This window comes from Mizuhopecten yessoensis, unplaced genomic scaffold (genome assembly GCF_002113885.1).
Source record: "Mizuhopecten yessoensis strain PY_sf001 unplaced genomic scaffold, ASM211388v2 scaffold4625, whole genome shotgun sequence".
Lineage (NCBI taxonomy): Eukaryota > Metazoa > Mollusca > Bivalvia > Pectinida > Pectinidae > Mizuhopecten > Mizuhopecten yessoensis.
In genome coordinates this window covers 117,413-143,692 of record NW_018405640.1, presented here as the reverse complement: position 1 = coordinate 143,692, position 26,280 = coordinate 117,413, and the positions used below count along the sequence as shown (strand labels likewise).

Sequence of the window (26,280 nt, the reverse complement as noted above, 5' to 3'; positions counted from 1 at the left end):
GCGCGTAAGCTTTCCCATGGAAATTATAATTGTTGGCAAGTATGAAAGTGTCTGTTTGTTATCTCATCTGTTTCAGAAATGTTTCATTGAATATTTTTTTTACACAAGTGCACTTGGTTTCAGTCTTACAGTAAACAGATTGGAGACCCTGACAACGCATTCCAGGATCTTCTGAACAGACCGGTTGAACGAATACATGAGTACATTAATCTACTTAAGGTATGGAGTTCAGTATCACATAGTCGTTGATTTCATTTTAATTCGGGTTTAAAGCAAAAAATAAGATCACTTTTCATATCATGTCATAGCAAAAGTTAAGACCTGATAAATGTAATTAAGATAAAGGGTACTAACAAGTTAAACTATTATATTAACATTGTCATTAACCCTTTCACCACTGTGGACCATAATGGACTCATCCAGATCAATGCATGGTAGAGTTTATTAAATTTACATAGGGGTGAAATGGTTAAGGTGAATTTTTGTTTAAGTCCTTTTCAAAAGAAGAATTCCATAAAAGTGACATATTGCAATGCATTTTACAGAAATTATAGTTGTTTGCAAATATGTATTAATGTCTGAAAATAGAAATAAAAAGCGAAAATAGAAAAACTTCAGTGATCGATCTCAAGACCTTTAAATTGGAAAGCCTAGCTACACTTTACCAATATTACCATCCAAGAATTTATAAATGCATAGCATTAAAATAAGAGTCTAATTTATGGTGGCAATTAAAGCTTTTGAAAAAAACATGAATATTTTAAAGATCCATAACTGGACAGAGAAACTTGCTCTCAGTCAAAAAAAATCTTGTTGCTTCATCTTCTGTATAGAAGGGAGACTACTCTAGTAAAATACACCCTGAGTGGAACTCTTCTTTGTTTATAACTGACACAGTGGGACCCTTTACCTTAAACTGATATTATGTTTTGTTACACCACACTGTGAGAGTGCAACACTGTAGGAGTGTATGTGATGGGCATTTTAAACTTTTGGTTATAATGTTAACAGATTGTTTTACTAATTTGTGTGTAAAATCGGTCAGTGCCGCTAATATATATTGTGTATAGAATTTAATGACAATCATTGTTCTAGCTGTGTGTAAGAAACATGTTGTTCAGTGTTTTGTGTATAAAGTTGATTTTGTGTGTAGAATTACATGATGTCACTGTTTTGTGTGTAAGAAACATGTTGTTCAGTGTTTTGTGTATAAGCTGATTTTGTGTGTAGAATTACATGATGTCACTGTTTTGTGTGTAAGAAACATGCTGTTCAGTGTTTTATGTGTACAGCTGATGTCACTGTTTTGTGTGTAGAATTACATGATGTCATTATTTTGTGTGTAAGAAATATGTATAATGATGATAGGTGTTTTGTGCAAGCTGATATCACTGTTTTGTGTGTAGAATCATATTACATCATTGTTCTGTGTGTATGATACATGTATGATAATATCCATTATGCAAATTTAAACTGATGTCACTGTTTTGTGTATAGAATCTGATGATGTCCTTTTTGTGTGTCAGATAATAATTAAGATGATCACAAGTGTAAAAATGATGTTCTGTTTTTTGTAGAATCTGATGAAATACACATCCCAGGCAGGTGGGGACTGTTCCCAGCTTATGTCTGTGGTACAGATGCTGGATGAACTTTGTCAGGAAGTGGACAATATCATGTTGCTGGACACTGTCCAAGGATACGATGGGAATATCCATGACCTTGGGCCAGTTATCAGACATGTACGTTTGACCTTCAGTTTGCTTCAGTCATTTAAAGTTGAATTTGGACTTGTTAGGTACTTTTGAGAACTTTGGGTTTTTTTTTAACTGATATAATTTTAAGATCTGCTGATTGAGTTAAGAATCTATTTCTCAAATATGTCTTTACATGTTTTTCTTTACTGTGTAAATTTCAAGGTTAATGTAATGATCACCTTGATGGATCTACAATAAAATCAATATTTATTGAAATCCTTATTTTAGTTCCAATATCTGTTATGCTTTTTCTCCTCATTTCATTCAAAATAAAGCATAAACTATTTTTGGTTTGCCAAATTCTTATACTTTTGTTTTCAGTCGGTTTTGATATTCAGTGAAAACCTTGAATGAAGAAAACTGATAATTTGTCAAAAATTAATTACTATAAAAACCAATTAATTATGGGTCAGGGTGAATAATTTAACACTCTTTTCCACTGCTTATCATTAGAAAATAAGATGAAATTAGAGAAATTTAATTATGATATTACCTTTATTATACAGTAACTGTAATTTTACTCTGGAACAGGAATCGGCAATGATGTGGGATGGTGACCCTGACAGCTCTGAACCAGTGGAGCGTGAAGTGTTCCTGTTCAAGGATGCTGTCTTGCTGGCAAGTGCAGTGGAGCGTGACGAGGACGGAGAACCCAAAAAACTACAATTTGACCGCATCGTCAAGGTAACCAATCTTGGTTTTCTTTTCCTTCTCCACAGATTGAAAAAGAATTAATTAGGGCCCGACAGCCCTTATGTCAGATATTCAGAACCGCTAGTAACCATGGTGTTGGACTGTCTATATGTCCGTCCACTCTTTTGTTTTCAGAGATTATCTCAGAACTTAGAAATTCAAATTTCTTAAATTTTACATGGGGATATACTGTTATATCTTAGTGTGTAAAAGAGCTTTAAATTTGGTCAATTTTGGCTTGGAGGTAGTGGTGATTGGGGATGTGGGGGGTTGGGGGGGTTGAGCAGTGGCCAAGTGGTTAAGGTTTCTGACATTCTGCTACCACTAGCCCTTCACTACTGGGTTGTGGGTTCGAGGATTATGTTGGGCAGTCGCCAGGTACTTTTTCAGGGGTGGGTNATGTACAGGCTTCTCTTAATGCCATAATTAGGATTTTACCAAACTTAGCAGTGATCCTTACGATAAAGATAGTGAGGGCGCAGGGGCCCAAAAACAGTCGAGGGGTGCAAAAATGAATCCAACCAACTACTTCTCTGAATGTAATGATCATAATTTCACCAAACAATGATCCCTACCAGATGGTGATCAAATTATATGCCTGCTTGTACAATCAACATCTTTTGAATGTTATGATCAGAATTTCAGTAAACTTGAGGACAATGATCCTTATCAGACGGGGATGAGAATCTACACTCTGCTAGTGGTGGTTGACAGCCCCCTACCCCTCCAAGAGGCTATGAGGTCGGGGCATTAGGGGTCACAGGGTGCAGAGTCCTCATGTATGAAACATCTTCTCTGAAACTAAGTGATGGATTTTGAATTCCATTCCATATAATAAGACTTTGATGGTATGAATCAGAGTTCATAGAAGGGACTTCTAAACCGTCAGCTGTTATAAAAATTGATGTTTTGGTTTTAGCACATCCACAGATTTATAACTTGTAAAACAAATTGATGTGGTCAAAAACCATTGTTAGACTTTTTCAAACTTGCTCACTTAATTTAAATAAGACGATCGCTAGGAAGCCCTTCATCCAACAGAGTATTATATTTAAAACAAATTGTTTGGTAGATTTTGCCAATTATAGTTTAATTTGTGAAATGTGGTTGTGTATTTCAGATAATTTTTGAGGTATAACAAAAGTGATCACTGAATACATTCTTAATTATAAAGTAAAAATAGTTGGGAAAAATTAAAAGTGGTCGCAAGCGACAATTGAACAAAACGATTGAAGTGTGATATAGGTGGTTGCTAAATACAGTTAGATTTCTTAATCAAAAGAGGTTAGGAAGCATAAAAAGTTGTTGCATATGTCAGATGGTCGCTTAATTCTAATACATATGGTATACAAGCAGATTTGACCCAACATGTATACTGAACAAGATTTTGAGTAATGTCCTTCCCTTTGTCTAGTAGACTGGACAAATTATTTTGCAACTGAATAGCTTAACTTTCTTGGCAAGGAAAAAAAGAATTGGCCATGAAGATGAAAAAAATATTTAATCAAAAATTAATAAGTTAGTGTAAATATTTAGTATAAATTTGGCAATGATACAACATTTATAAAGCATCATAACACTTTAAATTTAGGTCATGACAAACAAATGATTCATATATGTAATTGTGGTTTGGTTTGGTTTGATTTACAATGTAGTATTGTTTAACGTCCTATCAACATGACAGCTATGGTAATTTAAGGAAGGCCTCCCCCCCCTGTGCACATGATGCAAGCGTTTAGTTTATGCGTGTGTGTCTTGGGAGGCTGCGATATGTTCGTGTTTGTCTCCTTGTGATAGCACAGAACTGATGCCGACTTTATAGTGCTACCTCACTGAAATATATACTGCCGAAGACACCCAGCAGGACACCCCACCCGGTCACATTATACTGACAATGGGCAAACCAGGTGTCCCTCTCCTAAATTGCTGAGCGTTAAGCAGGAGTAGAAACTACCATTTTGATACGCCCGTCAAATTAGACGGGAGTATTATGGTATGGCGTCGTCCGTCCGGTGTAAACTTTTGTTTGTCCGCAATCTTCTCCTACATTTTTCAACAGATCTCTTTAAAACTTGGTATACATTATAATCATGATATGAAGTTGTGTTTCCCTTAAAAGAATTTTGGTTCAACAATTTTTCCAAAAGTTATTGCCCTTTGTTCATTTCAGTATTTGATTTTTTGTCCAAAGATCTTCTCCTACTTTTTTTTTATTGGATTTCTTTGAAACTTAGTAGGCTCAATAATCATGATATGTTGTTGTGTTACCTTGAACAGAATTTTGATTTGACAACTTTTTGCAAAAGTTATTGCCCTTTGTTTATTTCAGTATTTGATTTTTGTCCTGCAATCCCCTCCTACATTTTTAACGGATCTCTTTGAAACTTGGTAAACATTATAATCATGATATGAAATTGTGTCTCTCTTAGAAGAATTTTGATTCAATGATCTTTGCAAAAGTTATTGCCCTTTGTTCATTTCAGTATTTGATTTTTTGTCCAGAGATTTTCTCCTACATTTTTATAGCATGTCAGCTAACCACTCTTTGAATGATACAGATCTTATTTCAATGTAAGAAAGTATATAACACTATATGGCATTCAACGGGTGTATATTGTTTCGCCCCGCGGTACTCTTGGTACAGACTCTGGTATGTTTCGGCCAGGGGACAGAACCCAAAGCCTTTCCCACAGGGGCGAACGCTCAACTAAAGGCCAAAAGTGAGGCATTGTCAAGGAAGACATTAGGAAGAAGAAAGTTGTTTAGAAATTTAAGAAGAGAAAAGATAAGATCCTAAATTAAGTCGCCCCTTAGGATCATGCAATGTGTAGGATAATATATATATTTAACACAAATCAAAGAAATATATATGCAAAAGGGAGATTACTCTAAAATGAAACACAGGTCAAATGTGTAAGGTAGCATAATAATAATGATAATAATATACAACATTTATATAGCGCCCTATATATAATTTGTAAAATTACTCTAAAGCGCTTTACCCCATATGGATAATAGTAATGGTTATAATTGTGAAAACAAAAAACAAAGGCTTACAATCACTTTTATACATTTAAGCAAGCAATGTGCACATAGTTGAAAACATACTCTGGTATGTTTTGGCCAGGGGACAGAAAAAAGCATAAAACATTAAATCTAACATTAATCACAATAAAAACATTCAGACTATGTTCTTAAAATTCTCATATGACTCTCACAATGTTTTTTTTTTTATGTTTGAGCATTAATACAATGAAAGCTTCTATACTCTTTTCACCACAATCTTATATGAAGTAAACTATAACATCCACTGTTTATTCCTGAGTGAACTTTGTATGGTACAGTGTCTTCGTGCAGACATTCGGTGACTTTCACAACAACAGCCAAATTTCTTCAAAAACAGTACAGAAGTGTGGGTAGGGATGTGTATACTGGCACGGAATGTAGTTCTGTGTTCACAATTAACAGCGTTGTTCTTTATCAACACAAGTCATTAAACGATACGAAGCATAAATACATTTGTAACGAAACCCAAACACAATACCCTACAAGTTTGCTAATTCCGTACCTGTGGTTTGCGTCAGTCGAGATTTTTGCTGGGCATTTTTACGCTAGCACCAAAAGTATGGTCATCTTAACAAAATATACTTTAAATGAAAATATTTGGAGTATTTTTGAAATTGCAACACAAATAATTTAAAAAAAACGTTACTGTGAAATAGTGTGAACTGAGTTTGGCAATTTGAATTTTATAAATTTATATTATGTAGATTTATTTTTAATTTTACACGTGACCCAAAGTTTCGGGAAAGAGGCCTATGCTGTATAAAAGTCACAAGGCAGGTGTGGGGCTCCGTGAGACGGCCAGGCATGTTGCGTAGTTGGTGTAGCAGATTATTTGGTATAATTCCGTATCTATGTAGCTGTGCCAAACTTCGGGATATTTGGTGTATTTGATGACTAATAAATTCCTTCTGGAGCAGTCTGTAATGTTATGATTTCTCTGATGTAAATAAATATCTGAGAACGGTGAGTGTGAAATAACAAATTGTCCTCCCACACTTAAATAGCTGTTTTGGTCCCGAGTGCGCAGTGCTCTTTTCATTCCTTCTCTCCGTTATATTTTGCAAGATAAAATTATTTGCGCATTCATAATTGTCTTGGAAACATCTGTACTAGGGAAATACATGTTACCATTTAATTAAGATATACTTATACCATTGGCATCACAGTATATCATACCTGCCAACCATTTGAAATTTCAATGGGGGAGATTCTGCATGCTTATCGTTAAAAACATAAGTAATTGTGAGTTTAACCCTCTAGGGACTCAATAATCTTTAACTCATTCACCCCTGAAGACACATTTGAACTCTTCCAATTCAAAGTTTGGAATAGTTCATTATGAAATTTCAGGGGAAAATGAGTTAAAAAGATATATTTGGAGTTGTTCTTTCATATGAAATCATTAGATCTCAGAAGGCATCTATAGGAATAGTTTAGCAAATTCACTGAATGGAAATACTAAATTTAAGGGTCTAAAATTGGGAATCAACCTCCTAAATAGAAAGAGCTGGCAAGTATGATGCATAATAAAAACATTTTGAAGTCATTTTCTATGGAAGTATATCATATAAATCATATTTTGTAATGCATTTTACAGAATAACAACTACAATTGTATTTGAAATTTGAAAAATAAAAACAGAAATAAAAGCTACATGGAGTCAAACTAGGGACATATCCTCTGACAATCATACATTTCACCAATATTGCTATAATGGAAGTATCAATGCACATCATCAAAATGAGAAATGGAGTGCCTTGCCAAGGGAAGGTAACTCCTAGCTTTAAATTTCTATTTTGTTGCTTCATTTTCTATATACATTATAGATAATACTCTTGGTTGAAAAAACAGGTCTGAAGTGAAATTCTTCTATGGAATTATGCCAAACAAAAATTATGTGTTTCTTGTTAGATGTCTGAAAAAAATTAGGGTATTTTTTAGGTATGTAATAAATATTAGGCTTTATATAGGAGTATGATCTTGACTGTAACAGTGCTTTCTTGGAAATTGCCAAAATAAAATTAGGTAGGTAGGGTAAGCAGAAACAAATAGGATATTGAGTGTATGAGAGAACTAATTTCGGTAAAGTAATCAGAATTTTTTTTCCTGAAAAGTTTAAAAGTTTCAATGTTAAATTTAGAAATAGGAAAGTTCATGAAATGAAATCACTGTAATCTTAATAAATGGAATGGTTTCCTGTTATATCAAAATGTCAGAATTGACATTATTTTGCCAGAATAAATCTATACATGTATCTATGTATTATATCAAAAATACTTCAATAATCGCTGTGTTCCAAAAAAGATTAAATAACAATTTTAGTCAGAGACAGGAAAATACTGTAATTGCTGCTGTATAAAACACCAGTTTACAATTATTCTTTCTCTATATTGTCTGTTTTTAGCTCACCTGGCCGAAAGGCTACTACTAGCCCTTTGCTTGCAATACATCTCTGGTCTCACTGTGATCTTTTAATCATTTAAAAGACAATTAGTCTAGAATGGCTTTTGACTAAATTTAGTGTGTAGCATACCTGTGCAAAGGGGGTTCTATTTATAAACACAAAAGGTGTGTCAGCCCCTACCCCCATCCTCGGGGCCGGGAACATGGCTAATTAAATAAGGGAAGTTGAACACTTTTTTTAGTTCACCTGGCCTGTCCATCGACCGACGTCCATCCATCAACTTTCCTATTTGGAACGACTGCTTCTGAAGATCTGGACAACCTAGGGTCATGATATTTGGCCAGTAGGTACCTGGGATGAAGTGCCATAAAACGTCCTCATTAAAATGACCTTGAACTACTTTCAAGGTCACAGGGGTCAAATATGTTAAAAACTTTGAACAACAATATCCTGAGAACAATTTGGACTAAAGTCATGATACTTGGGTACATGTATGTTATGAATACCAGCAGTGCAAATCTTTTCCTTAATTACAGTAATGAGGTCAAAGGACAACTTAAAGTGCTAGTCGGGGGTCAAATGTCAACTTGGGTTAAAAGCTTTAACATCTTCTTCTCAAGTTCCATAAGGCCAAGGTCATGATATTTGGCCAAAAGGTACCTGGGATGGAGTGCTATAATGTTTCCCCTCAAAAATGACCTTGATTTACTTTCAAGGTCACAGGGGTCAAATGTGTTAAAAACTTCAAACAACGATATCCTATAAGAACCATTTTGAATAGTCATGATACTTGAGTATATTATGCAGATAAGCAGTGCAAATGTTTTCCTCAGTTACAGTAATGAGGTCAAAGGTCAGCTTAAGTGCTAGCCAGAGTCAAAGGTCAGCGTGGGTTAAAAGCTTTAAAATTAAAATTTCAAATTTCAAACAACAATATCTTAAGAAGCGTTTAAGAGAAATTAAATGTCTTGTGTTCTAGTTACCAAATTTTGTCTGAAGTTACCTACTGGTATATGTCAGTTTTATGTAACAAAAGAAACAGGTGAGCGATACAGTCCCTCTGGGCCTCTTTTTTAAACTCCTTTTTTTAGTATGAGTTAAGGAATTTTTACCTAATTTAGTTTAAGGGATTCCTAAGCAAAGGGGGCTTAATTTTGTATGATGTGGCCCTTTTGAGGCAGAGGGGCAGAGCCCGAGTGAGTCTGAGAAAAGCTTTAAAATCTACTCTACTAGTATGAAAGAAGTGATTTTAACCTTATTGTAATGTATTGGATCCCTGAGCCAAGCGGCTCAGTATATGGAAACATCAAGAGGGACAAAGGGTATGATGGGGTGGCACACCTCTATACCACCTGACTATAACTTATAACTATACCACCTGACTATAACTTAGAACTATACCACCTGACTATAACTTATAACTATACCACCTGACTATAACTTATAACTACCACCTGTTCATAACAACCACCTGTCTATAACAACCACCTGTCTAACAACCACCTGTCTATAACAACCACCTGTCTATATTTTCATTTTCACTGTTAGTTCCTCTATAAGTATTACCAGGAAAAACTGCGTTCATAGAGTAACGTGAGACAACCATTAGAAGCAAGCATTTTGGTGACGTTAAGCTGTTCCATGATCTCGTTTGCACTGACGACACACTTTTACACTTCAATATCGAAAACATCAGGGAATATCTGTATTTATGTCAATAATACTTGGATTGGACATCATTTTTTCAATGTTCATGCTTTTATGAACGCAAATCGGTTACATAAATATTTACCATGAAACCGGCAGCATGAAATTGAAAAAAATACCATTCATTCCTTGTGAATCTGCCACCTGTCTATAACAACAACCTGTCTACAGCTACTACCTGTATTAAACTAGCACCTGACTTTAGCTAACACCCATCTATAGGAAACACCTGTTTATAACTATCAAACACTTGTCTAAAACTAACATCTGTCTATAGCTACCACCTGTCTATAGCTACCACCTGTCTATAACTAACATCTGTCTATAACTACCACCTGTCTATAGCTACCATCTGTCTATAACTAACATCTGTCTATAACTACCACCTGTCTATAGCTACCACCTGTCTATAACTAACATCTGTCTATAGCTACCATCTGTCTATAACTAACATCTGGCTATAAGTAGTACCTGTCTATAACTAACATCTGTCTATAGCTACCATCTGTCTATAACTAACATCTGTCTATAGCTACCATCTGTCTATAACTAACATCTGTCTATAGCTACCACCTGTCTATAACTAACATCTGGCTATAACTAGTACATAACTAACATCTGGCTATAACTAGTACCTGTCTATAACTAACATCTGTCTATAGCTACCATCTGTCTATAACTAACATGTGTCTATAGCTAATACATGTCTATAACTAACATCTGGCTATAACTAGTACCTGTCTATAACTAACATCTGTCTATAGCTACCATATGTCTATAGCTACCATATCATGTGTCTATAGCTAATACATGTCTATAACTAACATTTGTCTATAGCTACCACCTGTCTATAACTGACATCTGTCTATAACTAACATATGTCTATAACTACCATCTGTCTATAACTAACATCTGTCTATAACTAGTACCTGTCTATAACTACCACCTGTCTAGAACTATCACCTGTCTATAACTACCACCTGTCTATAGCTACCACCTGTCTATACCTAACATCTGTCTATAACTTCCACCTGTCTATAGCTGACATCTGTCTATAACTAACGTCTGTATATAACTAACATCTGTATATCTGTCTATAGCTACCACCTGCCTATAACTAACATCTGTCTAAAACTACCACCTGTCTATAACGACGACCTGTCTATAGCTACCACCTGTCTATAACTAACATCTGTATATAACTAACATCTGTCTATAACTAACATATGTATATAACTAACATATGTCTAAAACTACCACCTGTCTATAACTACCACCTGTCTATAGCTACCATCTGTCTATAACTAACATCTGTCTATAGCTACAACCTGTCTGTAACTAACATCTGTCTATAACTAACATCTGTATATAACTAACAGCTGTCTATAACTAACATATGTATATAACTAACATATGTCGAAAACTACCACCTGTCTATAACTACCACCTGTCTATAGCTACCACCTGTCTATAGCTAACATCTGTCTATAGCTACCACCTGTCTATAACTAACATCTGCCTATAGCTGACATCTGTCTATAACTTATATACAACTGACTTTATAGCTAACACCCATCTATAGCTTACCCCTGTTTATAACTACCACCTGTCTATAACTAACATCTATATATAACTAACATCTGTCTATAACTAACATCTGTATATAACTAACAGCTGTCTATAACTAACATATGTATATAACTAACATATGCCTAAAACTACCACCTGTCTATAACTACCACCTGTCTATAACTAACATCTGTATATAACTAACATCTGTATATAACTACCACCTGTCTATAACTAACATCTATATATAACTAACATCTGTCTATAACTAACATCTGTATATAACTAACAGCTGTCTATAACTAACATATGTATATAACTAACATATGTCTAAACCTACCACCTGTCTATAACTACCACCTGTCTATAGCTAACACCTGTCTATAACTAACATCTGTATATAGCTACCCCCTGTCTATAACTAACATCTGTCTATAACTACCACCTGTCTATAACTAACATCTGTCTATAACTAGTACCTGTCTATAACTAACATTTGTCTATAACTAGTACCTGTCTATAACTTAAATCTGTCTATAGCTACCACCTGTCTATAACTAACATCTGTATATAGCTACCACCTGTCTATAACTAACATCTGTCTATAGCTGACATCTGTCTATAACTTATATACAACTGACTTTATAGCTAACACCCATCTATAGCTTACACCTGTTTATAACTACCACCTGTCTATAACTAACATCTGTATATAGCTACCACCTGTCTATAACTAACATCTGTCTATAACTAACATCTGTCTATAACTACCACCTGTCTATAACTACCATCTGTATATAACTAACATCTGTCTATAGCTACCACCTGTCTATAACTAACATCTGTCTATAACTAACACCTGTCTATAACTACCAACTGTCTATAACTACACCCTGTCTATAACTAACATCTGTCTATAACTACCACCTGTCTATAACTAACATCTGTATATAACTAACATCTGTATATAACTACCACCTATCTATAACTAACATCTGTATATAACTAACATCTGTATATAACTAACACCTGTCTATAACTACCACCTGTTAAGGCATATAACTATCACCTGTCTGTTATGACTAGCTCATTTGAACTCTTTAATTAGTCCAACTTTCTTATTTATTCGAACCGTTTTGGTGTGGTCTTTATAAACAGGTTTTACTTTTAAAAGGGACCAACTGCTAAAAGAGACCAGATAACTTGAAAGGGACATACATAATTATGTACTTGCTCTTGATAAATAAATATAACCTGGCTGGCCTCTTGCCGAATTATTATCATTGTTTATCTACCCCATGGTGGGCCCCTGAAGCTGGAACTTGGAATGTCTGTTAGATAAGAAACCTTCCTATCAGCCTGTAGCTTCCTGTACCATTTCAAAAGTTCTATTTTTAACTCAGCATCTTCTTCCACTGGTACTGACTCATAAATGTAGACTACAGCACACTTATCTGTAGCTCGGAGGCCCCAGGACTTGGCTACAACTTACAGGAGGCAGAAAAAATGCACAAATTCCTGGCCTCGGCCATCATGACTATTAAGTTTATGTAAGGGAGACTTAGGCAGAAACCTTAGAAACAAAGTAAGTGTCGGAGAGAAGAGACGCACATTTTTTTCATCTTTTTCGGGGTTTTACCCCTTTTTGCTTCATTTTTCGGTTGCCTTTATGAATCTCACCTCGAAGGAGAGTTGTTGATAGTCAGAGTTAACTGCTGTTATAGAGAATCTGTAAACACTTTTGCAGTTGAAAAACACAGACCTCGACCATGATGGATTCGCCGACTCCAGACGATTGGAATTCTGGGATTTAGAGGACAGAGTCAAAGACGAAAGTGTAAAGGACTTGGAACCATTGTTTACGCTTGACACTAAGTCCCCGTATTCCAAGCAGGCTTGGGTGAGAGACATAAAGGAAGCACAGGCTAACTTAGGTAAGAAATGTGCCCTAGCTAGCTTGTTGTTTGCTTACATATATAAACTTTTGTCAATTAATGTGTGTTGCTTAGAGACAAACTGATGTTTGGTCCTAGTTTGTTGCTTAGAGACAAACTGTTTTTTATTCCTAGTTTGTTGCTTAGAGACAAACTGTTGTTAAGTCCTAGCTTGTTGCTTAGAGACAAACTGTTGTTTAGTCCTAGTTTGTTGCTTAGAGACAAACTGTTGTTAAGTCCTAGTTTGTTGCTTAGAGACAAACTGTTGTTTAGTCCTAATTTGTTGCTTAGAGACAAACTGATGTTTAGTCCTAGTTTGTTGCTTAGAGACAAGCTGATGTTTAGTCCTAGTTTGTTGCTAAGAGACAAACTGTTGTTTAGTCCTAGTTTGTTGCTTAGAGACAAGCTGATGTTTAGTCCTAGTTTGTTGCTAAGAGACACTGATGTTTAGTCCTAGTTTGTTGCTTAGAGACAAGCTGATGTTAAGTCCTAGTTTGTTGCTTAGAGACAAACTGATGTTTAGTCATAGTTTGTTGCTTAGAGACAAGCTGATGTTTAGTCGTAGTTTGTTGCTTAGAGACAAGCTGATGTTTAGTCCTAGTTTGTTGCTTAGAGACAAGCTGATGCTTATTCCTAGTTGGTTGCTTAGAGACAAACTGATGTTTAGTCCTAGTTTGTTGCTTAGAGACAAACTATTTTTTAGTCCTAGTTTGTTGCTTAGAGACAAACCGTTGTTTAGTTCTAGTTTGTTGCTTAGAGACAAACTGTTGTTTAGACCTAGTTTGTTGCTTAGAGACAAACTGTTGTTTATTCCTAGTTTGTTGCTTAGAGACAAACTGTTGTTTAGTTCTAGTTTGTTGCTAAGAGACAGACTGGTGTTGTGTGCTAGTTTGTTAATTGCTTAGAGACAAATTGTTGTTTAGTCCTAGTTTGTTGCTTCGAATCAAACTTTTCTTTACTTATATAGCTTGTTGTTTAGTAATTGAATACATAGAAAATATTGTTTTGATTCAGTGGATTTATTTATTACATTTATATGGGTGAACTATGAAGTTTTGATGTCATAATGTTTTGACATGTTTAGTCCTGGTTTGTTGCTTAGAGAAAATAACAATAACACTGTTTGCCTCATATAAGGTAAGTAATGGAGATGTTGTTGATATATATATAAACTGTTGTTTCCAATTGTTTGTTGACACAGACACACTTTAGGTGAGGTGACATTCTAGAATAATTAAAACCTAAATTTCAATGTTACACATGGCTTTTGGTAGGTAAGTCAAAATAAATCATCATATTATGACCACACCTAGGGTAGGTTTCAATTATTGACTTTGAAGCAGCATAGCACAGATAATACTACATCAGCTTACTAACCCTCGAGGTTGTAGGTTCATCCAACATTGTCAACAGGAAGCCACAATGTTCTTTGTGTTCTTAAGCAAAAATGTTACCCTATTACTCCAGTCTACCTAGCTGTACAAATGTACACAGTCATCCTGACAAGTAATACTGTGATAGACTGGTGTCCTTACAGGAAGGAGACATTTAATCTTGCTTCACACTACAGTTATCAACCTACTTTAAGGTTTATTGACTTTTGAACACAGAATTACTTGAACTGCAACACTTAATGTTACACATTTCACTGTACTTAGTTGTATTATCTTCCCGAGGTGTAAAAAGTGTGTCCAGTCTTTGAGAAATTACTATGGCACCTTTCAAATCAGCTGATCAAGTTGTATTTTTCTGATCATATTGGTGTACATGTCACCCCTTGTGTTCTTGGCATTGCTCAGAGGAAAGGAATTTTTAACTCTACATCATTGCCCACCATTCATAAAATAATCAACTGACATACCTTCAGGACCTGTAGAGTTCCTCTGTGCTATTTATACCTTCATGAATCTCATTTGGCAGTTTGTTTTCCCTATACTTCTAAGTGTTCATTATTTGATGAATCTCATTTGAGTCATAATATCACAGCGGTTTATAATCTCTTGAATCTCCTGGATTTCACACCCTAAAAGCCTATTTTGGTAGTTCATAACATCATGAACTTAGAAAAGTTCTTACACTCTGACATGATAAAAATTTGGTTCTCTCCCTAATGGAACTTAATAGGATATGATAATGAACTTCCTATTTTAGGTGATTTGTTTTCATTGATAAACAATAAGTCTGAGGGGCTTCATTAAGGTCAAGTTTGAGGATGCCTCAAATGAGCTCAAGGTCAAGGTCAAGGTCATTGTTATATGCACTTATATTTACAGAAATTTGTCAAACAAGACACTATTATGTACATGAGTGGGGCATATATGTTTTGCAGGTATTTTCTAAGCATAAACTTGATTAACATTACAAATCTAATATATTTCTTCATCTATGTTTTGTTTGTATCTTCTTTCATATTTGTTTTAATTTCACAATTTGTTTTTTTTGTGTTCAAAGACCTTAAAAATACATAATTAATAATTATATATAATACACTTCAAATTGGTACTGAAACTTACTAGGTCTTTATCTGAATTGAAATATTGCTTTCAAATCGTGTAATATTTTGTAATATGCGAACGGTACTAAGTTGGAAGGTTTTGACACGTTACAGTGGATAGTTGTCAGTTAAAATTCAGTTATTGACTGATGATGCATCATGGATGTTATTTAAAGCTTATCAGTAAATATCTTGCATTGATGATGAAGAATTGCAGTCAGTGATCGTTTATGCCAGGAGGTATTGCTCAGCCCCGAATTCCTGCCATTCTCTAACACACCTACACAAAATGAGTAGCTGCATTATAACACCCATCACAACATTCTACCGTCCCATTCTACCATCTCGTGAGTGGGGATACAGCGGCTATGAATGACTGGTATTCTAGCTCATCTCGTCCAAACATTAGTATCACTCCCGCTAATTAACAGGTACAAACTCTCACTAATTAACAGGTACAGATATACCTAATAAAACCTAGATTATCAGATTTTGGATTATGCTAATAACTTACTTCCATCTTGCAGGTGCAATACTATACCTAGTTCATGTATTGGGAATCTCCGGAGGAAAACAGGTGCATAAATAGTTAATAATATTTTGTACCTTCTAATTAGTAAAGGAATATTTCCTGATGTTGCAATTGGCACCAAAGAAATATTTCTTCAAATTTTAATGTCTGATGATTCCATTCAATAGATATTTTAGATAGTTAACTGAAGCCATGCCATCAGAATTGTTATTATACCTCATCTAATTAAAACGTGACTGATAGATTATGCAGATCACATTACAGGGAAATACAATATCGTGTTCCCCTCATGTGCTCCAGTTTCCCTGGATCATGTTTCACTTAGACTTCGTTCTGATGAAACATAATTGACTAGAAAGGTAAATGAATATCATATTTTAGAATACCAATTTTGGAATAAAATCTTTGTATATTTTAATCATGACTTGCATGTGTAAAAGACAAAAACAAAAACAAAAAGTTACCCAAATTTCGTGCACATAATGGAACTTAAAGTTTCAACACATAATACATGTCACACAGGGAAGAAGATGTTCTTCCTTTAACTATTAACATTCATTATTTTTTTACATATTTTTGTTGAGAAATATCACAAAACATAATTAAGAAACGGTGCCATGACCATAATGTATGGACACGTACAACACAAAAGGCACCATTGCCTTTAAGTCAAGTTTTAGACCTGTTCCTGCTTAGGTAATCTGTTGGAGATATTGAACAGTTGGCAACACATACTAGTGCTACATGATAGAAGTCAAGAACAATTAATTGTTGCAACTCTGTTACGACGGATTGTTTCTTTGGTAAGATACCCTTTGTGCACTGAACTCAACCTACACATCTATTTACCAAGGCAGAGTCATGTGATGATAACAGTTTGTTGTTGTATATACCACTGTAGCTTAGAGCTTTATACACTTGTGCAATCTGTTTTCTTGAAAGACTCACTCTATGAGGTAAAGAACAGTCAAATTGTTTTGTGAAAATAATGAGACATTTCTACGTCTTTGAAAGAAAAACTGTCATATTAATGCTTAATGAGTTCAAGCATAATAAAAAGTCATCGCAATAAAATGACTGGTACTGTATCCTGAATTCATTGTTTAAAAAAAAGAATGGTTTTGTCATAAATCAATTGTCTGAACTAGGTGGGTAGTATACATATGTATTTTTCACAAAAGTAAAACAGTAAGTTTGGGATGATCTGCTTCATCAAAACCCTTGTAATTTGTGCCTCCCGCCATGCTAAGGTCTCGTAGTACAATCTTTTAATTATAAAAAACGAGCATTCATTATAGATAACCCACTTTGTTGATTTTTCCGATTTTTTGTGGTAACATTTTTTCAGCAAAATATCCTCCCCTAAAAATTCATGGCAAACAAATTCCTCCTAACCCTAGTCTTACGCTTCATGGCAAGAATTGACCTGAAAGCCAGGAATAACAGATCCCATAACAATTTACCATTTTAGCAAATTCCCAAAAATCAGAGACCACAGTTTTTTGGGCAGTGGTATGGGGATAGGAAATCAAGAGATGGGTTTCACCTACATATATTGGACTGTACTAAACTAATGATATGAGTTGAATTACGGTTGGAGCTCTTTTGTACCAGTTGGTGAGATAAGGTAGATGATGGAGAGGTTATGACAGTGCTATTGAGATAAATGAGGAGGGGAATTGTTTTGACGCATCATCAGAGAACATCGTTAGGATGGTCAGAGATAAGTGGTAATTACCAGTTATAGAGAGTACAGTAAACTCTCACCTTTAGGATACAGAGTTTGTTGATGGGATATATCGGACACTATCAATATCAGCAAAGAGCAGTAACCAGAGTTTGGACAAAGGAATGTTTGGTGCAATCTGTCTCTATATTAAGACACAACATGAACAATTCCATATCACAGCATATAACACAGGGATGAATAGTCACCATAACATAACAAATTTGCTTGATTAGATAGGATGTCAGAATGCACAGGTTTTATTTGGTAGCTATTTTGAAGGGGGTTGCAGCTGTAGGATGAATATGACAAAATGCTGGAAATACTCAGGGTCAGGTTATAGAGAATTGACATTCTCTGACCTAGGGTCAAATTTGACAGGATATATTGGAGAGAATGTCAGAATACTTAGGGGTCAGATTAGACAGGATATATTGGAGAGAATGTCAGAATACTTAGGGGTCAGACTAGACAAGATGTATTGGAGAGAATGTAAGAATACTTAGGGATCAGATTTAAGACAGGACATCAGATTACTCATGGGTCAGATTAGACAGGACATCAGAATACTCAGGGTTTGGATTAGAGATGATGTCAGAAAAGTCTGGTCGTATTATAGATGTGTCAGATTACTCAGGGATCAGATTAGTGATAATGTCAGATTACTTAGGGGTCAGATTAGACAGACTGCACTGTATTGGAATTGTTAACATATCTGGCCTTGTACCATGATTGCATCTCCCTACAGTTTGATATTTGATACTAACAGATTATTCTATTTTTGAAAATAAAACGCACACATTACTGACAGATTACAAGGTAGCTAGGTTCTGTGTACTGGGATGGCTGTGTAAATGTCAGAAAGATACACAGATAAACCTCCGTCAACCTACAACCTTAGGTAGGTTTATTTTTGTCTATGCTGTTTAGATAAATATTGTTTACATTCTACGCATTATGATAAGGGAGAGGATTTACAACATTAAGTTTTTTTCTGGATATGATTATGGTAACACTTCAATGTACTGCTGGTCAATGTCTGAAAAATAGTTTGGGGACCAATTAACATTGTAACCACCAATATGTCAATCAATGGTTCATCATTTAGTTGAATATGCTGTGGTCTGATGTCTCAACCTATCAACATAATTTTAGGTGAATATTTTGTTGGTGTGTGTGTAATGACTTGATAATGTGTTGAATAGCACACCTATGCCTCTACCCACAAGGTCAAGGTCAAAGGTCAAAGAGGCCATTATATGTGTTCAAGGAATGATTTGGTAAAGTGATCTTTTTTTGTCTGTGAAATCAATGATATATGCTACAATTCAAGAACATCAAAGATTTGATTTTGTTGTTTTGTGGACTTGCAAAAGATCGACTCATTTTCTGGGTTGTTTTATGTACAGTGTATACAGATGCATATGAGGCAGACATTAAAGTTTATTATTGAGATGACCTTCAGAAGGTGATATATATATAGCTACATGTTTCTAGTGTCTTACTTAGGCTGGCAGTAATATGATTAATTCGTCGTCTGGGTTGTAATCCATATAGATTTGTTATTATACAATTAGTTGTTAGCAGTAATATTGAACTCTTCTTTCTTTGCGAGTACTTATGAATAAGACAGGACCATTTCTATCTGTACAGACCTCTATGTTTTTGATGTTATATGTGGCCGAGCCCAATTTACCTGGAGTTGATGTATTAGATGTTAGTGACAATAATATGTTTATTCACAAAGCCTTACAGCTAGAGCTTGATGTTTTGTTTGATTGCAGACCTTAGTGGAAGATTTTCTGTTTTCCTGGATAGTGTCACCATTACCAGGTATACCATTACCTTGATACTGTCTGTGCCCCCCAATGTTTGATAGCATCAGGTTCAGAGGGGGAGATCTGGGAGGCGGCCAAATCAGCCGGTACAAATAGCTATACCAGATTATGTCTGAAGGCTAGCTACTGTAGGGAACTTTGAAGTTGTTCGAAATTTGGATGAGTAGAATTATTCGTTACCACTAAAGTTTGTGGTCACTCATTGAAGTAATGTCGTAAAAGTTTCTGTTTGAAGCAACAACAATTTTCAGAAGTGTTGCCAATATTGATGGTGAGCAGCTTATAGTGGCTGCGGGTAGCTAATCTTTGGATAAAACTGCTGCGCTGTACCGGTGTATATAAATAAAAACACAATATATATGTGTATAAGCATAAGTTTGTTTTTCCTGCCAAAGGCACCAAACTGTATTAGAGACCATCTGTTACTGGAGATGTGTTATCAGGGGGATGAAGCTTAAGGAAGACCTGTACCAACAGTATACCAGAGAATGTTTCATTAACAGTGCCTGGGGATTGCCTGCCATTTTTTGGCACTCTGTAATGAAAAGACTTCTCTATATATGAATGGGTTTGATGGCTCAATGGATAGCATAGCTGCAGTCTCATCTTCTTAAAAAGACTTGATTCCTAGATCAGACGTAAACAAAATATAGGGGTCACCTTGCCTGACCACTTGGGTTTCTCCAGGTATGGCTGTTTCCTCCCTCATTAAGACCATCTGTGTGCTTGACCATCCAAGACAACAAGAGTGATTAACCCTTTCACCCCTGAGGTAACTTGAATAGACTGGTGAGTGGTGAAAGGGTTGATAAAAGTTGATAGAACTTCTTTCATAAATTAAGTAATTTATAGAATAAGAAATGTTTGATTAAAAAAACTACTGATCTGGGGTTCAAAACTGCAGGATAAAGATCGATTTATACTGGATTAAATGAATAAATACCTCTTGCACTGTGCAATATATACCGGTAGACTGATAGGGTTAATGGACATAGACAGTCCGAGACAGTGGCAATGTCTGATTTAGAGTCCTATCTGAAGCTATAAATGAACTGTCTATATGGAAGGTCATGGTCAGTGACTTGATATTTCTTAAAAACAAAGATACTGTCAACAAAATGCTATATGATAATTTTGTTTCCCTGATTCAACATGGCAAGAAAACTCACTACCAAAAAGCGAGTTCACAATTAAGACCAGTCCATATTTTAGGGTGTGCCCTACATGGGTCTTCACAGCCTTATCTGTTTTCTCTATCACCTGTGAGGAGGCAGATAGAAAATTGATGTTATAAGATTTATCAGGAGCTTTAGATAGCTGATCAGCGTCAGAATGCGTCAGAATTCGTATACACCCAGACATGTGTAATGCAAGCGGTATATAGAAGGCCAGAGCTATATAATAGCACATGTACCATATCAAATCTGGAAATGATTCCAATATGGTGAAGGTAATTACATACACAAACAATAACCCAGGTCTGCTGTAAGTCTGCATGTACCAACACTGAGGCAGAAACAGGGTAAATATTAATGAAAATGGCACACAATTCAGTCAATATTTGAGGGAATGGCCCTTTTAAATATGATATCCATGATAAACTGAATTGTACAGTTGAAATGCCAGCGAGCATTACAACCGTCTAAAATAAAATTTTAACAGGACACCCAATAAAGGCCTCTGTTGATGCAGTGATTCCAATAGTTTCATTTGGTTTGTTTGTGTTTTACGTCCTATTGGTAACAGCTGTGGTCGTGCCAGGTTTTGGTGGTGGAGGAAAGCCGGAGTTCCCAGAGAAAAAACACCAACCTACGGCCAGTACCTAGCAACTGCCCCAAGTAGGTCTCGAACCCGCGACCCAGTGGTGGAGGGCTAGTGGTAGCAGAATGTCAGACGCCTTAACCACTTGACCGTCGCAGCCCGGATTCCAAATGGAGTGTTCTCAATAATTGCAAAAGATTTTGAAACCGGGTGGTGCACCCATTTATTTTGCAGATCAAAATAGAACTTAAAAGTATGAACCCCTAAAATTCGAAGTATTAACTGTAGGTAGATATTATTTGTTTTGTTGCATCATTTCTTTAAATATTGCTCGTCTACATTTTAGTTAGGCCAAAAAGGACTGTTTTCACCCTTTCCCTACCTAGACTTACGCTTTAGTGCCTACTCTTATCTTTTTGAACTTTTAAACAGGCACCTTTAAAGTCTGATAGTGAAAAGCTGTACCTGTATATATCAGTAATCTTTTTTAAAATTTCTTATAAAATGTTGTTTTTTTTAAAAAAAATTAAGAGAGAGCCCAAAACAGAAACAGAAACGTGATTTTGATAATAGCCACATCATCAATTGTTTGGAAATTAAATGAAGATAATAGATTTTATTAGATAGTTGATATTCTAATTGATGATTCATTTGAAAAAAATATAGCTATTTGAACTAAATACTGTATACATTTTAGATAAGGGATAGAATAAGTAGCCTGATTTAACATCATTCTTGTGTGGTAAAAAGTTTGATGAAAGGTTGTTTAGAGGACACATGCAACCTCTTATCTTCTCCCAGCAAAAATGTTTAACGAAGATTGCCATGGAATTTAATTGTAACAGGTTTCTGATAAAATGGGGAAAAACGTCCAACAAACAAACAAAAACACCTACCTAACGTAGAAAACAACAGCTGTTACATAATGTAAAAACTCCAGAACCACTTCAGGAAGGGGCAACACAAGCTTTTAACATGCTGTTTCTCCTGAAGTCAATCTCATCACATGATTAGCTTAACAAAACTTTAATTTCACAAATTTTTCATTCAAGTTTTTCAATAGAATTGCTACCATTCTAAATATATATTTCTAGAAGCTCTATATAATAACATTTGGACCAATACACTGGTGAAAACAGTTTTATTGTATGGTAGATTAAGGAAAAAGTTCAGATTTTAAATGTGACTAAACTATTGATAAAGCTAACAATACTTTGACGAAATTGGGCGAGACAGAGAGTACACTCGACTGAAGAGAATATACAGCATCTGTTATTCGTATCTGTCTCAACTTTACCTAACAACTGTAGTTCTTGTGCCAGGTTTTAGACTTTTAACATTTTCCGATTGCTGTGGGTGGGAAATGAAGGCGGTAAGACGCAATAAACCAGCTAATTTATAACGGTGTTGGGGTTACTGGAATTCTAGAGAAGAAGACTTTTATTATATACATGTAACATAAGTGTGGTTATAAACAGTGTTGAAGTGTGGAAAGCGCAACCTTAATGATATGAATTGTCACTGATTTTATTATATGAATGAAGTCTATTTTTTTTTTTTTTACCTGAACTTTAAGGATAAATAAACTTTAACGTAGCAAATTAGCAAAAATCTAAGGAAATATGTGAGATTCTGCCATAAAAAGGTTATTTTAGAACAGCAAAAATATAAGTTTGTGTAACAAATGGATTTTCACCTGTCTAGTCGAATGATATTTCGTTTAGACATCAGTCTTTCAGTGTCTTTTGCCACACATGTATCCATACAATTAGGGTATTAATGTTTCAAAGTAATTTTCATGACCTTCCCCAGAATCGTAGAATCGTATCCTGGGCTCTATACTCTTGATGGATAATAAATATCCTTTGTCATGGCTGAAATCTTTGAACTTCAGAACCCATATGGCTTTCCAAAATGTCCACACAAATTTAACAAAGTAATTACTTCCGTAGAGGTGATGTTGACATACAGCTGCTTTGTACATATCTCGGGTAAGTTGATGTATTCTAATTCAGCAAAATGTTTGGACTCTTTGACATTCATCAGTCATTTAAATGACCTTGACTTCCTGAAAAGACATCACAGATGCATGCATGTGCTTTGTACATCCTGCCACCTTAGACAGGGGTATCCATCAGGTTTAGAGCCGCTAAAGACAATGGCGTGACATCATGAAATCAATTGATATGTTGTCGCTTCAACTATACCTTGAAAGAAATTAATTGGACTTGATGGAAAATCATGCAATCAATGCTTGTACATATTTGAAGGGTGAGAAAAGTTATTTTTTCATCTTTGGGGGTAAAGCAGAAAAAATATCACCCCTTCTGTAGGATAGATTCTTAAATGGCTTCCTCACCAATCTGACCCCTTGGGTTGTGTTTTATCCCAAAGTTGGGAAAGACTTCTTATTCTAGTTCAACAACCACTGAGTAGCGGTCATCTTAACATTTTGACCTTCAATTCTCTTACAAATGACCTTGACAAACATTTCAAGACAGTGAATGGTTACTCATGATATGTGTACAAATGGATTCTATTTCACCAGGCCAACATTGTAACATTTGACCTTCACTTCACAACAGGTGACCTTGACTTCTAACAGACATATACATAGTTGCCCGATAGATTCTGCACACATTATTGTCAGTTGGGTGTTTGTACAAATTGCGGACATTGGGCGGTAACACACATAGTGATGTTTGATGTCGGTATTGGACTGGAGACTTGCCAGGAGAAACACTTATACAAACACAGGTCCTGCCAGGAAATGCATAAAACACACCATGACAGGACTGCAGCAAATTTATTCTGTTGTATCATTGGTCTTAAGTGTCCTGTTCAATCAGAGAAATTAGGTCTGCTGTGTTTTACGAGTGTGTTTGTACTCTATTTATTAAATGCGTTTTAAGTGTCTTTTAAAATACATTATCATTATTTCTTTGGAAACTAAACCTATATTAACTCATTCAATCCTGAAATGTCATAATGGACTCTTCCAACCTTTGAATTGGGAGAGTTCAAATGTGTCTTCAGGGGTAAATTAGTTAAGAGACTGCCTATGTTAAGAGACCACTCATTTGACTTTCCAATTAGGTGGTCTCTTATTTTAGTTCATACTGGTTTAACTGAAAGAAAATGATATCGTAATCGTATGAAAATTAATACAGAGATCAAAAAGGCTGGTTTCAGGTATATCTGTTAAATTTCTGAGGGTTCTGAGCTTGTGTTCAAGGAATTCTATCTGATGGTATCTGTTTGACCTTATTTCTCTGCCAATGCTAGTCAATATGTGCGGAAAGTAGTTGGAACGAAGACCACCGTTTGTTGAGATGTCTAGCTGTAGGCATTAACGGTTCTACAGGGAGTTGTTTCCCAATTAGCAGATACCTATCTCGTTGTTGTTCGACTTTGCTGTATCTAAGGACGTTTGATACCCGAGTTCTAGAGATGATGTACAAATGCTTCAGAAGCTGGAATTCCTATCAAGCTGGCACTGCAGCCAAACCTTATCAGGTATCCTGACCTTGTTATCGGCAGTGGGGAAGGTCAATAAGTGTTTGTCTGTTTTGGGAATAAAACTTTACTTATTATAATTTGAGAGATTACTGGTTTTCTTAATCAATGGACAGACAAAACCTAATGGTTTAATTGCTATTGACTGGACAGTATATAGTCAATTGAGTATTCATCTACAGTTCTGCGGGTACCATTTTCTAATCTCTGGTAAAAATAACATTCTGGGCCCATATTCATAAAACCGTTTTCATGCTCAAACTCGGTTTGTGTGCTCATGCCCAATATCTTGTTCCTGTGATAAATTAAGAACAAAACACATTTTGGTAAGAATCTGGAAAAAAATTATAGAGACTTAAAACCGAATATGGTTTTAAAGGATTACACAGGACTTCTTGACCGTATTTCATGATTGACGTGTGTTAAAAGAAAGCTGCCTTGAACACAGAATCCATGCTTGAGCACAAGAATGTTTTCATGAATACCGACCCTTGGCCCAATGAAACTCAGTCCACATGCTCAAGTATGGATTTTGTGCTCAAGTTTAATTTTTTGTTCCAGTTATAAATCAAAGTTAAATTTGATTTTGTCAATGATTTGGTTTTTTCTTTGAAGAGACCTAAAGCTGAATAATTTTTTAAATGTTTACATTTGCCTTTTTGATCATGTGACATGATTTAAGTGAGTTACAAGTAGGCTAGTTTGAGCACAAAATCCATGCTGGAGCATGATAACGGTTTCCTGATTATGGGCCCTGATCAGGTCTTCTTGATTTCTCCATTTCTCCGATTTCTATTAAACTTTTTATGTTTTCAAAAGTTCCTGTCTTTTAGGATTTTAACATTCTGGTAATTTATAGGATTTTCTTTATGCATACATGTACCTATACTATGTTTTGTGCTGCAACTTTTGCCAGCAAACTTATTTTCACTGTAAAAAATAAAATAAAAACCTTGAAAATTTTAGATATAGTCATGATAATATCATTTTTTTCAGTGATACTTGAATTATTACTTTAAAGTATCTTGTACTGGTATAATCATGTCTCTGTCTCCAGTTTCATGTAGCATCTTAATTCAGATATTTTGATTAAGTTAAAGTTTTGTTTATGGAAAAAGCATGGCGCTTAAAATATATTTATGGCAAAATACAGAGATTTGGCAGTATGTTAAAAAAGAATGAACTGTAATCTTGATAAGGATGAAGTATGTTATGTGGTGAAACAATTGTTTAAGAATTTAAGGGATATAATGATGAAACTTAGGAGGCACAGTAGTCTAGTG

The 26,280-nt window shown here is 35.2% G+C and overlaps 1 protein-coding gene across 8 annotated transcripts in view; it reads left to right on the top strand.

Moving 5' to 3' along the window:
- LOC110449475 (titin-like) overlaps nt 1–26,280 on the top strand; it is a 121,712-nt gene that overhangs the window by 5,237 nt on the left and 90,195 nt on the right. For 7 of the 8 annotated variants that reach the window (XM_021496353.1, XM_021496356.1, XM_021496357.1 and 4 more), the window contains exons 7-10: nt 124–219; nt 1,578–1,742; nt 2,289–2,441; nt 12,944–13,130. In XM_021496353.1, the coding sequence (XP_021352028.1) occupies nt 124–219; nt 1,578–1,742; nt 2,289–2,441; nt 12,944–13,130 (601 nt within the window). Of the gene's footprint in view, nt 1–123; nt 220–1,577; nt 1,743–2,288; nt 2,442–12,639; nt 12,782–12,943; nt 13,131–26,280 lie in introns of those variants that run through there. The other variant, XM_021496359.1, reaches the window with a different exon arrangement.